Here is a 17021-nt window from a genome sequence, read left to right as displayed (position 1 = left end):
TACTCATAACAGTACAGTATGTGCCTTCTTGGGCCATGCAAGAGCCCTAAGCATAAGCCTTCATTTAAGAAACCCTTAGTGAGTTAAGGACTTTCCCTACGTGCGAAGACGGAGTGGATTGAGTGGACAAGACCAAGAAGTCAAGAAGGCAGTTTTCTGCATGTGCTGTAGGGGGAAGTGAAGGGCAGATGGGTCTCATCAATCTGGGAACGTAGCCCATCTAGGAGAAGGAAAACTCTGATCCTAAACCTCTGCTGCCTTGTGGGATATCTTTGGGAGTGGAGTTCCTAAGATGATTGGATGGACCTTGTATGTATTCCTTCCCAGTGGCAAACCTTGCCGCTTGGCTGCCCGGGGCGGCAAAGGCGGAGGCGCCCCCTGGGGGCGTGGCATCGCGACGCATGCATGGTCCGTCCAGGCTGGCGCTGCTGCTCCCGCGTAAGGTTGCAACAAGAGCAGCAGCACCAGCCCGGCTGCCACTCGCACACAGCGGCCCTGACGCGTGCACACTCCATATGCGCCGAGATGCTGCACATGCGCAGTCAGTACGTGCTGCTGCTGGCACACAGCGACCCGTAATGGGCTGCCGCTCGCGGGGCTGCCAGGACGGACCGCGTACGGCGTGCGCAGGCGGAGGCGAGGGACGGGGAGGGGCGCCCTGAGTGGAGCCTCCCCCCAGAGTGGAGCCCAGGGCGGGCCCCCCCACCGCCCCCACCTTGCTACGCTACTGCTCCTTCCAGCAACTCTTGCAGCCAAGCTGGTGCCAAACATATTGCTCTGCTTTCCTTTGGACCACATCAGTGAGTCGTGTCATCTGGGCAGCCCAGAACCTCCATACACACTGCCCAGGCTTGTGCCCTGGAGAATTCACTGCACTGCTGCTAACACAGCGGTTTGACTTCAGCTCTGGAGGCACTCTCCATTGTCTCTTGAGATAGGCGGATGCCAACAAGAACAACAAAAACCCTTTACTGATGACAAGTGCTGGGATACTGATGCAAGTGCAATGCCTTGCTGTTCTCTTGCGCAGAGGCATCAGCTGGAACCAAGGATACTACTACCAAGCTCAAAGATAGCTTCTCTTAACAATTCTAGAAATTACTCGTTTTTGTCGCTCATCCTTTTGTTCCTTCCAACTTCTATCATAGGACACATTGACATAGGTCACCATCATCTCAACCCTTTATACATCCCAGTACTCACTTCATGCTTCCAGGACACAAGACTGCCAGTCCTGGCCCCAGTTCTGTTGGCTGTACAACTTTACCACTATGCTTCTAAAGCCAACACTTTGTTCAGCAATTCCTCTGCATGATAGGGCTCCCATCAATACCATGGCTTGATATTTGGATAACGCATCTAATAACAACCAATGTATGTTCTTATGTTCCAATGGTACATAAGCAAATCCATATTTTTTTCAAATGTTTAGTTTACTCTAAAAGGAGGGGAGAGGAAATGATGCCTGAATTTAGGAAGTGTGATTAATTTGGAAACAGATGGCCATTTAGAATCCCAGAAAGCAACCATTAAACTTGGTGAGAGAGTTTCTGTTCGTTTGGATAAATGTGACGTGTTTCTTGCCAGCTTTCAGAAAAAAGAAAGACTAGAGATCAAGAAGTTAAATACTTTTTTCAGTAGGGTCAGCAATATATATCATTCTTCTGGCTTCCGTTTCATGCTACAGCAGAGTAAATGATTTTACCCAACAAAAGACTATCATCTCTGTAGGGGTTCTTTTGACACTTTTAGGTTGTTTGAGAAACAATGAGCACTGTTGTTTCCCATTTTCTGTTGTGATTCTGTTGTGTTGCAGGGGGGGGGGGGGTATTGCATCATCCTCAAACTGAAACAGCAATCTTTTACCATTGAAAAATGCAATTCAATCCTCAGATCATCATCCATGCCTTAGCAATGGTTGTATGGCCTTTGACTGCTCAGGTATAACAATACTGAATATTGCTTGTGTAATCATGAGTGAAGAAGCTCCCAGTTCTTCCACACACCCCAAATGCCAACAGAATGTTACTTTTTATCATTTCACAAGTATTCCTTTATTCTTCTGAAAGACAATAATTTCACATATGGTCTTTTTTGCTTCTTCTTTCTTTTAAAGTGGAAATATCAATCAAAGGATCACCTTAAAGATCCCTGTTGCAGATATCTGGTCAAAATGTTGATATTTAGTCACAGGGAGAAGAAAAAAAATACAAATAATAGATTGTTGCCTGGTGAAAACAATACACACCAAGTTATAATTCCCTGGTGTGTCAACCCATGTGGCTTGTGACTTTAAAAATTCAGGCTGGGATAATCATGAAAACATTCTTGGACTCTTCAAAATATTTTCCCAATTATAAGTCCTAAGATTTAATCCTAGTCAGTACTGTAGTTTAAAGAGATAATATTGATCTTTGCATACCTTTTTTCCTGAATGCTGCCCACTGTGTTCATAGCAATTTCAGAATTTCGCGTGTCCTTAACCACTAGTTCAATATATGCATCATCTACTGTGGGCGTGTTTCTAACAAGGTCACCCCATTTGTGCAAGCACTTCCACTCTTCCCCTGTGTGCCTCCACAATCTGTTCTGGGAGTTCTTCCGATCCCCAGAGCACATCTGGAATGGGTATGGAGCATGAACAGAAGAGGAAGAGGAATTTGCATTGTGCAAGCAAAAAATCCGTGTGCAAAAAGGACATCTTGGTTGGATACAACCATGTCTCTTTATATTACTTGCACTAATTTGGTTCTCTCATTTTTTAAAAAAAGTGCAAACTACACTATATATTACTTTGCTTTTAAGTTTTATGTTTTAGTGGAGTTACATGTTTACCTTGCCCATTATTTGAAACAATATACTTATAGAGTAGGGGTGGGAAATTCCCATCAGCCTGAGAACATGGCTAGTGGTCAGGAATCATGTAGTCCAGCAACATCTGCAGGGTCACAGTTTCCCCATGCCTGTAACAAACTAGGTGCGAATTTATTTTTATTTTGTCCAAGTGTCTAAGAAAGATGCACAGATATTTAAAGTATACGAGTGATGCTTCCTAGTAGATCAGTGTTATTTTCCATCACAGGTTGCTTCATAGCTGCCAAGTTTCCCTTTTCTCACGAGGAAGCCTATTCAGCATAAGGGAAAATCCCTGTAAAAAAGGGATAACTTGGCAGCTATGGGTTGCTTCTCTTGTTAACAAGGCTAGGTACTCCCTTTACAATCATCATAGAATACACACAATCAACTGACATCAGTTGAATCAGAGGAGATTGTTCTCTTTGCTTTAGAAGTGTGACTTGTATCCTGTTATGAGAAGCACAAAATGCTTAAAGCCAGCTGACAAGTGTAATGTTCCTTGGTGAAGGAGGCAGACCTCATTCAGCATTTGCACTGGAAATGAACACAACACATTACTTGGCACTAAATAGAATTTCCAGAACTTGGCAAGCAAATGGCAATTCTTCACTCATTATGTTTTTTTAAAAGATTGTACAAGGAGTTTCTTTGCCCCACAGAGGAGTATAGAATCGTAGAATCATGGAATTGTAGAATTTGAAGGGAGCACAAAGATAAATCTAGCCCAACGCCCTGCAATGCAGGAACCTTTCTCCCGATGTGAGGCTTGAACCCACGACCCTGAGAGGAAGGGTCACACGCTCTACCGACTGAGCCATCCCTCGGACAGGACAGTAATATTCAACACAGATATAATGTTTAGTGGATTTTTAATATTGAAAATGCTTCATACATATCATGACAGAAAACTTTACGGCAACCCTGTAAGGTAGGCCTTTGTTAATATCTCCATTTTGCCAGTGGGGAGCTGAGGGAGAAAACATACTGGCTTGCTTATGCCTACTCAGTGAGCTTGTGGCTAGGGCAGGATTTGAACTGGAGTTTTCCCAGCTCACATTCTGTTACTACACTATACTATCATGAATTATTACTAATTTAATGTTCTTTTAAACAGCTGTCCAGTCTTGTCATGAGATGTTTTCCTTAGTCTTAAAGCCACAGAGAGGACGAATAACGTGGACCCTGTGTTTTGTCCTAAAATCCAGCCAGATTCCCCCGCCCTTTCATTTTGTTGTAATTACAGACCACAGGAACACACAGAACTGTTTTCACAAATTAAAAAGACTCTTAAGGGGTCAAAAAGGCAAGTATTTGACAAATAAATAAATCTAGTTTGTGGGAACATCTGTTCTGCAACTGCGTGAAAAACTTTTATTTCAAGGAAACAGTAATATAATAGATATTGTTACTGATCCAAGTTGCTGTACCACAACCCTTGGCAGCAAAAATATATATGCAAAAATGTACCACTGCGTTCATCCAGTTACATACTGCTTCCATGCTGTTAATGCTTCTGAGAAGTTGCAGTTCCACTATCAGCTGGAAGCAGTCTCATGCTATTCCCAGGCATATGGGAATAGATGCATGGGGTTTATTATTTATAGCTGAGTGGTAGTAACATGATGTAGGATTTCTCCCATATGTTTTTTTCAGCCATTCTCCAGCAGCTAGTGAGAAAAGAAATTGTATTCAAAAAACTATCAAAGGCAAAAATAAGCTTTCAATGAAATTATCGTGGATGAGTTGTGGGTTTTTGCTTTGTTTTTGTCATGCTTGCCTTACTTTTGCGGTGGCCAAGAAGGAATTGTGAGTGACCTTTCATTCTTCAAATCATCTCACTAGTGGTCTGACTTTGCTGCCTCCTGGGTGCCTGCACTTAATCAAAGCCCAGGAGAAGACTTCCTTCCAGAGGGCTTTTTCGGCTCAGGAAGTACAGCAGCCAGAGACGGGCTGCAGAGTGCTGGAGAAATGTTTACTGGAAAGACAAACAGATATACTATTCTTGGCCACCTTACAGGAATAAGGTAAGCTCAAAACCCACAGAAATTCTAAGCTGCCTGGACAATGAGTTAGAAAAAATGGAAGCCTCTTTTGCATATGAAGAACGATTTCGGGAAATTGAACAGGACAGATTTCAACGCAGTACTGCTGAGCATTTTGGAATCTCTCTTTGCCTTGAAATGACCTGTTCTACACATCATTGCCTGCCAAGAACGCTGGAACTTATAGTCAAGCTCCTTGCGTTATTTGCTGCTATGGTGCCTTTAGCTCTCCTGCCCTCCACCAGGCAAATACATTTGTTTCCCCTCAAGTGTTTGGCCTGGCAAGGAAGCATGGGGAAGAACCATAGGTCAGTGGTTGAGCAAATGCTTTACATGCAAAAGATTGCAGGTTTCATCCATGACACCACCTTGTATGGCTAGGAAAGTCCTGTATCTCAGATACCGGGAGATGCTGGACGTCACTGTAGACAATAATGAACTAGGTAAACCAAGGTATAAGGCACTTTCCTATGTTATAGCTGAACAGTTTGTGATTTTAAGACACACACACACACACACACAATCCATCAATGTATTCCAAATGTTTGAAACTTAAACCATGCCATGAGTCTGGAGGTATGGTGGAGCTCAGGTGAAACAGACAAGGAGTGGGGAAAAGACTTAGCATCCATGCTTTTTTTTTTAAAAAAAAAAGGGGGGTATATTTACCTGTGAAAATACTATAGAAAATAAAATCTATTTCAACATTTCATACAAATGGACAAGCAAACTCTTTAATCACCAACATTGCTGTTGAAAGAAAAATGAAAATTTAGGATAGTTCTAAATCCTCAATCCTGCATCACTGTTTTGTGAGTATTGGAGTGATCGTTCTGTGATATTTTGGCAGTAGAAAAGCTGTAATGTAACTTTTGAATAAATGTTTATTTAAAGAAGGGGATAGTTCTAAATAAACAAATTAGGTATAAATGTTTTACTTGAACTGAAAGCTAAATTATCTTCAAGACCACCCCGAGATGAATTATTTTACAGATTAAATCGGCATCTCCGGTATGATTTCCTGTCAGTTAGCCTCACTGAACACAGTGGAGTTCTTACTTCTGAGTAGACATATATAATATTAGACTGTGCAGGTATTACTTGAGTCTTATGGGGCTGTAGCATAATTTTTAAAGGATGAAATCATTTTTTTATGACGGTGAATTGTTGCAGAAACAGATTGAGGGTGAGGAGGAAGAGAGACAAAAAGAGAAAGCTCCTCAAGTGTTTTCAAAAGAAAACAAATGCAGCATGATAATTTATTACATGCCCAACAGTACAAAATCTGGCTTGTATGCTTTGCAACATTAGCTTGTGGATGCGTGCAACAAAGTGCATAGTTTCCCAAGGCTCATGGGATTTAACTATAGTAAAAGCTCTGCTGTAACGAGCAAGTGTGAAATGGTGTTTTTTTCTTTATTACTGCATCAACTGGCCTTTTCTTAAACTCCTTACATGCCTTTACATGAACAATCAAATGTACTTTTTTAATATGGATGTCTTCTTGTGCATGAAAGTCCAAAGAAAAAAAATAAATGGCTAGGTTGTAAATTATCTAAAATAGGCATTGTAACCAAATTGTACAACTATTTTGAGAACTTTTTTTTTTAATCCATAGAGATTATGGATGTGCATATAGTAAATGAGCTGTGGGAATTTGCTATCATAGCCCCAAATCTCATGACAATCTCTGAGGATTTTCTCACCCAGCTCAGGGTATGCATACTGATGCTTTGGGATATAGATGCTAATTCATGCACCCACCCAGTTATGCAGGATAAAATACTATAAGTGTTTATCATATATCGCTTGCAGAGTACTTCATAGTCTTCATTGTGGTTTTCTTGCACAATAACCTTATGAGGTAGGTGCAAAGGAATCATGGTAGAGCAGTGATTTCCTTAAGGTCACAGAAGAGTCTGTGTAGGATTTGAACCCAAATCTCTCAGACTCATATACTACTCACTGTCTCCTGGTAGGTCCAAACTGAAGCAATTTAAGTTGACCTTTAGTAATAGGACAGCTCTATACTAGAAATACAGGGATATAAAACTACTGCCTTTGTGACAGCAAAGGACTTTAAAGATCAGAAGTTATGTTACTTCTATGAAAACCAGTTCAGATGCAAAAAAATAAAAACGTTAATATAGCATTTATAGTGGGGTGTGATACTTGAAAATATCTAGTATCACCATCACAGAAGTAAGGAGGGATAGAAGCAAGCCAAGATTAACCATGTAAGTATCACAGACTTCAACAGGAAAGTTAAGCATGTGCCACTGAAATGTGTGGGCTTGCACAACAATCCTAAACATGACTACTCAGAGCTGAGTCTGTCTGATAAAGTTCAGAGGGGCTCACTTTCCAATAAATAGGTGGCAAAGATAGGGAACTGCCTTATACCAACTTAAACTATTAGTCCATCTTGCTCACTAAAGGTAAAGGGACCCCTGACCATTAGGTCCAGTCGTGACCGACTCTGGGGTTGCGCGCTCATCTCGCATTATTGGCCGAGGGAGCCAGCGTATAGCTTCCAGGTCATGTGGCCAGCATGACAAAGCCGCTTCTGGCAAACCAGAGCAGCACATGGAAACGCCGTTTACCTTCCCGCTATAGCGGTTCCTATTTATCTACTTGCATTTTGACGTGCTTTCGAACTGCTAGGTTGGCAGGAGCTGGGACTGAGCAACGGGAGCTCACCCCGTCACAGGGATTCGAACCGCCGACCTTCTGATCAGCAAGCCCTAGGCTCAGTGGTTTAACCACAGCGCCACCTGGGTCCCAATCTTGCTCACTATTGTATACTAACTGGCAGCAGCTGTTCAAGGTTCCAGGCAAGTCTCTGCTATTTCTTTGTGAAAATGCCAGGGATTGAACCCAGGATGGGTTCAGGATGGCCTCTTCCATTGAGCTATGGTCCTTCCTCTGGCTTTAAAAGAATTTAGACTGGCTAGATTACACTGTGTGTTTTTGACTGGTAGAAATCTAAATTAGGAAACTCAGCGGTGCCTCTCAATTGTTTTGTTTCTAATATAAAAGCTTTTTTAAAAAAATAGAAAGCAAATTTCTAATGAAGCTTGATGTTGTTGCAGATAGCTGGAAACAGCCAATAAGATAAGCTGTCATTTTGCGTTGTAAATGAAAATATTGCAATCTTTAAAATATACATAAAGTCTGCTGGAGAAAATGAAGAATAGTTCTTTTGTCAGATAATTCTTAAACTCACCCCACCCCACCCCAAATTAACTGGCTAATGTCCAATGATCCTGGCTACAACAGTGGCTTCTTTTCCTGCATTGCGAGGCTAGTTCATTCCCACAGAGAATCCACTTCTCATTTTCCCATTGCTTAGAAATACACACCCCCTGAAAGTTGGAATCATGCATCTTACTAAGTATTTCAGTTATGCTATTGACGTCAATGCAGTCATTAAATAGATTGCTGGCCCTCCCAACAGTAAGCTTGTGCCAAAGACCTAGAGGCAGACACGTTTTAAAAGAAGAACATCAGGTTTTCTTTTTAGAAGTTCAGAAAAATAAGAGGCAGCATTTCTCCCTTCACGTCTCTGTGCTTCACAAACCCCTCTTCCATCTTTTAGAAAATTCAGTTGCTTTTCATTGTTGGTAGATTAGCTCAGGAGTTGCCATTCTGTTACTATGTACATAAACAACCTTAAATGAGTGACTTAAAGAGTAGTTTCTTGTGATCAGCTCCGACTGAAAAGCAATGCTAATTTTACGTTCTTGTAGATGGACTTGCTTACATATATCATGTAACATTAAGTCAGCCAAACCTTTTTAGCCTTTGACTCCAGACGTTCTTCAAGGATTGATTTCATGGAGTCTATTAAAAAATCGCTGCCGTTTCTCCTCAGCGAGCCTCCCGTGGGCTCTGAAGATGTGTAAGCCAATCACGGTTCCATAGCAACCGATGTAAACTGTTCCCTGTCACCCACACCTGTGGACTCTCATGTTAGGCATTCCACACGTGCTACACCCATCATGCCCTCAGCCATTCCACCCAGTCCAACTGCCATCTATGGCAGCTGAGCAAGCAACAGTGATGTCAGTGGGACTCCCCGAGCGTAGCCAAGGAACCCTTCTGAGGTTCCAGAGGGGAGGAGGGGAGGCAAGCGCTCTTCCAAGACGAGAGTGACTGACAGATTCATTCATTATGTTAACCAGGGCAATACATACATCCTAGAGCTGCCTGCCCCATCCTCTTTAGATACACAGTGAAGGATATGCAGCTGTCCCAGACAGAATGGATCTGACAGGCAAGAGTTTTCTTTAAAAGGCCTTTTAGAGCTCCACAACGAGGATTATATGGCACCCTTAAACATGTGGTGGACGACCTTACCTTTTGATGGAACAATCAGGTATGTTTTACAACGCAAGCACTAGAATTGTTTTCTAGCGATTTGTAGGTAATCGAGCCTCTGCTTAATTGCCATTTGCCCTTCCTTATTGCTCCCTGCTTTTTTCAGTCTGTTAGGAAGATTCCTCCATCTAGCAAAGCCAAGTTCCTTTCATAATGTGCTCCAATGTAAACAGGAGGGCTCCAGCATCACTTCATACTACATTTCTTTTAAAAAAAAACAACCACTGAGCTGAATTCTGAGTTTTGTATACCATATGCAAACAGACTCAACCTTGAATAAAAGAGTCTGTCTGAAAGTGAAAGCCTGGGTTGATTAAATGTGCTTCATTGAGAGTGGTGATAGCTTTTCTACAGTGACATGTTCCCTCCCCCACAAAGCTGACATTTCTTGTCTCGAGGTGATTTCAGGCCTCCAATTTACTTACTTACTAACTTGCATCTATACATTTCCATGTCCAAATGAGAACTTCATTGGACTCTTGTCACCTGGGGCTGATTCAGAGCAGTGATCCTTTGAGCCATCCCAGCAACCTATCATCCTGGCCTCACAGATTGCCAGCTAGGAATGGGAAGGGTGAAATTTAGGAGCCTCAAAATAAAAGAAGGGGTCCATATGAACAGTGTGTCCGTAAGGAAGGATTTGCACATGCCAAATATTTAATAAAGCAAACTTTTAAGTTGTGTGAAATCAAATTCAAAATAAACTTCTGAAGCTGAGTTTTAGAGAATGAGAACTACTGCTGATGACTCATTCAAGCACTGAGAAAGTAGGTGGCAATGATTAGTCAAAGTTCTTCCTTTAACTCTTGCTGTTATGGGCAATATCCCATGCCTTCAGCTTTCCTAGCTCCTTCTGATATCAGCACCAGTCAGGAAAATCTGGCTAGAATCTACGGTATTATAGCTAGACATGGCTAGAATCTATTATTGCATGATATGATTATGAGAGCATGAAAAGTTTACTTCTGATGCTACCATTCGCTACAGAAGAAGAGTAAAAGAACTGCCTACATGTACTACTTGAGTTGAATTTTTATTTTAATTTGTTTTCAATTTTATATTTAAATTTAAATTCCATAAGGACTCCTGAGCCACTTTACACAGTAAGTTACATTAAAACCCTATCTTGCTAACACCCAGAAACTATAGATTAGGATTTTTTAGTGTCTCTTGGATGACAATTCACCTTCTTTTTTCAAACTTTAATTTGAAAGGCAGACTTGCTGTTTTTGCTTTACCCTGTGGAAAATATGTTCATGCCGTTATCTATGCGGTTATTAATCCCTGTGAACTAAACAAATAATACAGTGGTTTAGCGGGGTAATTTGAGATGAGGGGGCTTTAGTTGGTCATGTAAAATTTTTCTCTCTCCCACTGCTATTCCATATTTTAAAAACATCTAGATTCTTGGTTATCTGTGTGGGTGGGTATTTGAGAGAGTGAGAGAGATTTCCAATCTTGTTTTTTTAACAACTCGGAACATGTACAGTTTAGCATTTTAAACTCACTTAAGTGTCATTGTATAATCATGACTGCTTTGTTGATTCCAAACACATTCACTTTGGAAGAAGGACAATTTTGTTGTAGAAACAGATAATGGATTCCAAAAGTAAAAATAATAAAATGAGCATCTTTAACCATGTGCATACACACACACACACACACACACACACACACACACACACACACCATACACATGGTTAAAGATGCTCATGAGAAAAAAGAAGAGCCCCTCTAGATTGGTGTTTTATTGTGGACATCTTCCGCAACATGTTCTTGACATAATAATAGTAGTGGATTTATTCTGCTTTAGAAGTTGTTCTATGATGCTCCTCCAATGTTACCACATTATTGATGTCTGGAGGAGCTATTGCACAAGGAAAGCAGGACAAAAATAAGTAAAATGACTGTGGTATGAAAAAAATAGCAGGATATGCAGTGGCTGAAAGTGAAGCAGTGTGACCACCTCAGAACTTATGTAGGTGCTAACCGTATCAAAAGCAGGACTGCACCTGACCTTCCCAATAGCATCATGAGCACAAGTCATCATGGATGCACAACACAGAGGATGTTTGTGAAACAATAAACATGCAATAAGACAACCCCAGCATGACCATGCTGGCCCAGGTGCTGATGTGGGGTGCTTTGCCAGTGCCCTCATCACCTGCCATTCTCAGAATTGTCACAGTGGAACTGTGAGGCCCTGGACCTCAGCCTCTTGTTTGAGCCCTAACTTCACCATTGATGTAATGTATGAAATACTGCACCCAGTTTATTCCTCACTAGTTAGCAAATCTTAGAAGGAGAAACCTCTGCTTAAGAATGACTCACTCAGGCTCCCGTAGTTACCAGTAACAGTGCTGCCCAGCACAGTCTTGGGCAGATTTACTCAGGAGCAACTTCTGCTGTATCCTGTGGGGTTTATTCTAAAGCATGTTTAGAATTGCAGGCTTACAGAGCAATCCTAGCAGTTGTGTGTGTGTGTGTGTGTGTGTGTGTTTATTTAAAAAATGATCTTTAAATTGCATTATATGGCTGACATGTTGTGACTCTTAAGTAGCAAATTGTCACCAAGGGTCAAGATTCCAGGGTGGGCATAAAGTTCTCATGGGCTGTTTGCTATGCAAAGAAAATAAAGAAGTCTTGGGTAACTGGAGATGTTAAAATAACTTTAAATAAGCAATGAGAAACAAGATCCAGTATCTTTGTCAGAAGACCCTTTAAAAAAACCCCCACTATATTACAGCACATTACTTAACATTTATATGAAACTACTGGATGAGTTGCCTGGGGATTTTGAGGTACTGTATACACATCCATTTCTCCACTATGTGAAGGTGATTATTGGATGGGTTGAGTGTATGTACCAGCCTTAACTTGTAGAGTTTTCTGGGTTGCCACTAAGCCCAATAAGAAAGAAAGAAAAGTTAAATAACCCAGTTAAACTAACTAAAAATTAAATAACTAAAGGAGGGTTCTTCTAGTTCCCCTTCATCCCTCTTCCTCTCTGTGATTTACTTAGCAATAGATTATTTTTAAAACTGATTTCACCACGAGAGAAAATGAATTTCATTAAAAATGCATCAAAACCACAGTCATTAAACCACAGTTTTGTTAATCAAGGATGGTTAAATTGCTAAAAAGTGTTTTTTAGAAACACTCTTAGGTCTATTAGCAGACTTTTATTTTTAAGGATTTTTTCCCTGAGCTGCTGATTATGGATTATTCCATTGTGTACAGAATTACAGTGTTTCAGCAAGCTATCGTGCATGTAGCAAACAATAATGATGAGAGAAAACTCATTATTGCCGTTCTTTTATCACGTGTGCGCCAGAAAATGCTGTTGTTTAACATGCAAGAAATAGATTTTCTCATACGCACTCAGAAGCTTATTTTCATGCATGAAATAAATGCTTGAGGTTTCATTCTTCAGTTAATCCACGTACAACCTATGAGTGGACTTAAATAAAGATGTGGATTATCAATACATATTTTCATAAAAATAGAGGCCAGTGGATAAGTAGCAAGTTATTGGCAACATCTCATGAACATTCTTATGTGCTAATTGCCTCCAACCTGGGACAGGGACTCAAAGTAGCTTACAGCTAAAAAAGAAACAGCTAAAAACAAAGGGAAAAAGCAATCATTAAAGAAAATAAAAATACATATTATTACAATAAAAACATCACAGTACCAGCCCTTTCCTTAAAAGCAGTCAGTTCCCAAAGCTTGTTGGAACAAGAAAGTCCACTCCTACTAGTGGAAGGACAACAAGGAGGGAGCCAGTCTAATTTTGGCTGAGAGCCCAGGAAGACCTGTTCCCTGCCTTGCTGGCCTTCTACCTGGCCTGGGAGGAAAGGAGACTGCCTGCCTGTCTTCAGCTACGAAAGCTGCTGAACAGGCTCTTCGGCTGTGGTATTGTTTAGAGCTTTTGGTTGGGGTTTATTGTTGCTGTTATTGATATTACGGTATTTTTGGTACCTTTTTTTTTAGATCCTTCATATGATTTATGTGGATATTGTTTCAATTTGGTTGTGTACTTTTTGATGTGTTTTATTTATTATGACTTTTGTTACGTTTGTAATGATGTTAATCTTGTTGTAAGCCACTTGAGCATGGTTATAGCTATGGAAAGGCGACATACAAATAAAATGATGGCGTTGATGGTTGGTGGTAATTTCTCTAGGAAAGGAGTTCCAAAATCTGGGAGCACCTACCAAGAAGGCCTCCTCCTGCATCACTATCAAGTGTGCCAGTAAGGGGGTCAGGACTGAGAGATTAATAAAAATGAAATCAGATTCGTAGACATTTGTGGACTTTTTAACATAATTAAAATATATTTTCCCCTATTTGCTTTGTTGATATACTGCCTTAGTCAGGGACTTCAGAGAGTGTTATTTCATCTTTCCATAAGCAAATCTAAATAGATTAATAATAATAATAATAATAATAATAATAATAATAATAATTTATTTTTATACCCCGCCCATCTGGCTGGGTTTCCCCAGCCACTCTGGGCGGCTTCCAACAGAAAAATAAAATAAAATAATTAATTAAACATTAAAAGCATCCCTAAACAGGGCTGCCTTCAGATTGACAAAGGGACATGAAACATTGTGATAAGAAAGTAAGGACGTTTTGAATTTTGCCCACAAAGTATTAATGCCTCAGCCTAGTTCTTTATCCTGGCAATGAGTTCTGCCAAGAGCCAACCAAATGCAGGAAACAATGTACTGAGGCTCTGCCACAAATCAGAAAGAAAAGTGACAGCACTTGTATGGTGCCAAATGGAAGTAGCAAAATGCAGGAAACATTTTGTCAAATGTCACTTAGCAGTGATATCATAAGGGGAATCAAGGAATGGGATTTGCCTGCATACTAGAAATACCACAGTCAATGGATATGTAGAAGCAGAAATAGCCAAGAGTACAGAGAGACTTATCTTCGGACATTGAATGAAAACGAAAGATTACACAGATGTCTCCTCCAGAGCAAATGGATGATTCATCACATTATCATTTTACTGCTGTGGCTTCAGCACCCAGCTGAATTCTTGTGTATGTTCATGAATCATGGAGGAAATGATGAATGGCTTTTCTGTCAATTCTAACAATAAGTTAGAACATTGAGGAATAACCCTGCAGGTTAACAAGTGCATCTTTCGGGATAACATTTCAAAATGAAGTAAATCTCTTTAAAATATATAAAGAGAACAGAATTAGTGGAAGAGAGAGTAAATGGTTATTAAAGTAAAACAATATATTCGAACCAGGCTAAATATTAATTTATTGGAACTCAAAGCTAACAGCATGGATGTTGCAACATCAGACAATTGAAATAGTTGATTCCCAAGACCTCAGAGCTCTGCTGGCTCCTATTGATTCTATAAGGCTTTCATCCTGCCTCCAGCTGTAGGTGTAGTTCTTACATCAAATTGTGATGGCTGATAGTGTAACTTCTTTTTGCTTGGTGGTATCAGGTTGTTTTGCAAAGACATTGCTCTGCAGTTGGATTTTCTCATAGACTTCCACTGAAGTGCCATGTACATCAACTGAGTTATGGTCTTCCTAGATTTTCAGAATTGTGTCATCTTCTTTGGAAGAAGCTCAGAAGCATTTGTAATCCCAGGTGGCAAGATTTCAAAGAATATTTGGTTTATCCAAGGGGCTTGTCAAAAAACCACTTGGAGCACTGAGGCACAGCCTTGCCTGTCTCAGATTTCATAGAAAAATAGAGCTGGGTGTTGTCAACATACTGATGACATTGCGCACCAGATTTCCTAGTGATGGTTCCTAGTGATTTTGTAAAGATGGTAAAAGTAAAGGGACCCCTGAACATTAGGTCCAGTCGCGGATGACTCTGGGGGTTGAGGCGCTCATCTTGCTTTATTGGCCGAGGGAGCCGGCGTACAGCTTCCAGGTCATGTGGCCAGCATGACTAAGCCACTTCTGGCGAACCAGAGCAGCGCACGGAAACACCGTTTACCTTCCTGCCAGAGTGGTACCTATTTATCTACTTGCACTTTGTCATGCTTTCAAACTGCTAGGTTGGCAGGAGCAGGGACCGAGCAACGGGAGCTCACCCTGTCGCGGGGATTCAAACCGCCGACCTTCTGATCAGTAAGCCCTAGGCTCTGTGGTTTAACCCACAGCGACGCCCATGTCCTGTGAATAGATGGTAAATGGGGACAAAATACTGCCCTGCATGATGAACACAAGCTGCTCCTCATTCTAACTTGTTCGTATGGTAAAGCAGAATAGATTTTATAGGCAACCCACTAGGCTGTGTAAAAACAGTTTTAGCTTACGCTGGTTGAGGAGTTTTGGAATCCCTCGTAAACCTCCTCATAAATAACTATTACATCAGCTTCTGCATCTATTTTGAAATTAAGGATTGTCCCACGAATAGCTAAGTTTACTCTCCAGGGTAGGATGGTGTCTTTACAAAATATGGAGCCTAAGGGAAACTAACTGCCCGCTACCATTAGATATGCTATACATTTTGGCGACTAATTAGGCGTGAACTTTCATACATATCAATTACACATATTCATTACTGCAGGTAAATTCCCCTGCAAGGCAATTATTATGCGGAAGTATATTTGGCAGGAACCGCAGGGACTTCCTCTATTGGGAGTATCCTCAGCTTGAACCTCTGTAGCTTCCTCTATTTCCTTGCAGTGTCACCATGCTTGTTCAGAACAAAACCAAAATGAAATAATGTACACAATCCCAGGATTCATGCAGAGTTCCAGTTGAACCAAGCTCCTTGCTACCTCTGGGCAAACCCCTTGTAATGTTGAGCTGATGGTAGAATATTGAGAAATGGTAGCTCCCCCCCCCCTTTATTTTCTTTTCTCTTTTTTTGCTGCAGAGTGCTTTTTAAAGTAGCTGGGTTGTTTTGGGGGACTTTCCCTTGACATGATTTTGCAGACACGAGTTTACCCTTTTCAGAATGGCTGCTGTAACTACCCCGTAGTGTTTGTGAAGCAGAGGTTACTTTTTCAAAGTCATTCCCAATTTTTCTTTGCTCCTTATTCCGGGGTTTGCACAGCTGGTTACTTTGCCATCTTTATGGCTTTGTGAAAGGTTGAGCCCCCTATTAGCTCCGTGCTTTCAGGAAGCCCTTTGCTTCGAATTCCAAGCGCCAATCACTCTCTAAGGTGCCCTTCCTTTTTATTAGTAAACTCAGCCTGTTCATACAAGGCACTGACAAATGATTGCACTGGTTCTCAAGGCTTCTGCACTCTTCGATAGAACCGGAGCCGTCTCAAAATCCAAATTCCTATTGGAAATGAAATGGGCATCCAACCTGGCCAGAACACTCTCCCAAAAGTAAATGATTTATATACATTGCTGGCTTCTTCCCCTATAGCATAATGGTTTTCCTTTCTCCGTGGAACTTTATAGCAAGGCAAAGCAAGCAAATATTGCAATTGTGGTCATGCTGCAGGATTGTCGTAGCCGAAAGCTTCTGGTGCCCTGGGATGTTTTACAGATGAAGAGCGGTATATATAAAAAAGCAAATGTTCACATTGGAACCTGCAAATCACAAGTACTTTATCTCTAAATTTATTCTGTTGGCTAAATGTGGTCATAAATAGAATTTACCATATTTTATTCTCACAAGCTGCTCTCACCTCAGTTCATGATGCCATCCGAATACGAGAAGATTCGGTAACATAAACCAGAGCAAGACAACCTTTGGGTTTCTTAGCTCATAGACTCAAGCTACCAAGTGCCA

General features: G+C 40.9%; 1 protein-coding gene across 4 annotated transcripts in view; it reads left to right on the top strand.

Moving 5' to 3' along the window:
- PDE4B (phosphodiesterase 4B) overlaps positions 1-17021 on the top strand; it is a 189944-nt gene that overhangs the window by 141215 nt on the left and 31708 nt on the right. The window contains exon 1 of one of the 4 annotated variants that reach the window (XM_088673933.1): positions 4699-4880. The exons of 2 other annotated variants lie outside the window; for them this stretch is intronic. Coding sequence is in view for 1 of the 2 variants with exons in the window: in XM_035121994.3 (XP_034977885.1) it covers positions 9264-9276 (13 nt within the window). In the remaining variant the exon portion in view is untranslated. Of the gene's footprint in view, positions 1-4698; positions 4881-9040; positions 9277-17021 lie in introns of those variants that run through there. One more of the 4 variants, XM_035121994.3, reaches the window with a different exon arrangement.

The sequence above is a fragment of the Zootoca vivipara genome, chromosome 7 (genome assembly GCF_965207765.1).
Source record: "Zootoca vivipara chromosome 7, rZooViv2.hap1.1, whole genome shotgun sequence".
In the NCBI taxonomy this organism is placed as follows: Eukaryota; Metazoa; Chordata; class Lepidosauria; order Squamata; family Lacertidae; genus Zootoca; species Zootoca vivipara.
The sequence above is the reverse complement of the archived record's forward strand: the minus strand, read 5'-3'. Positions and strand labels throughout refer to the sequence as shown.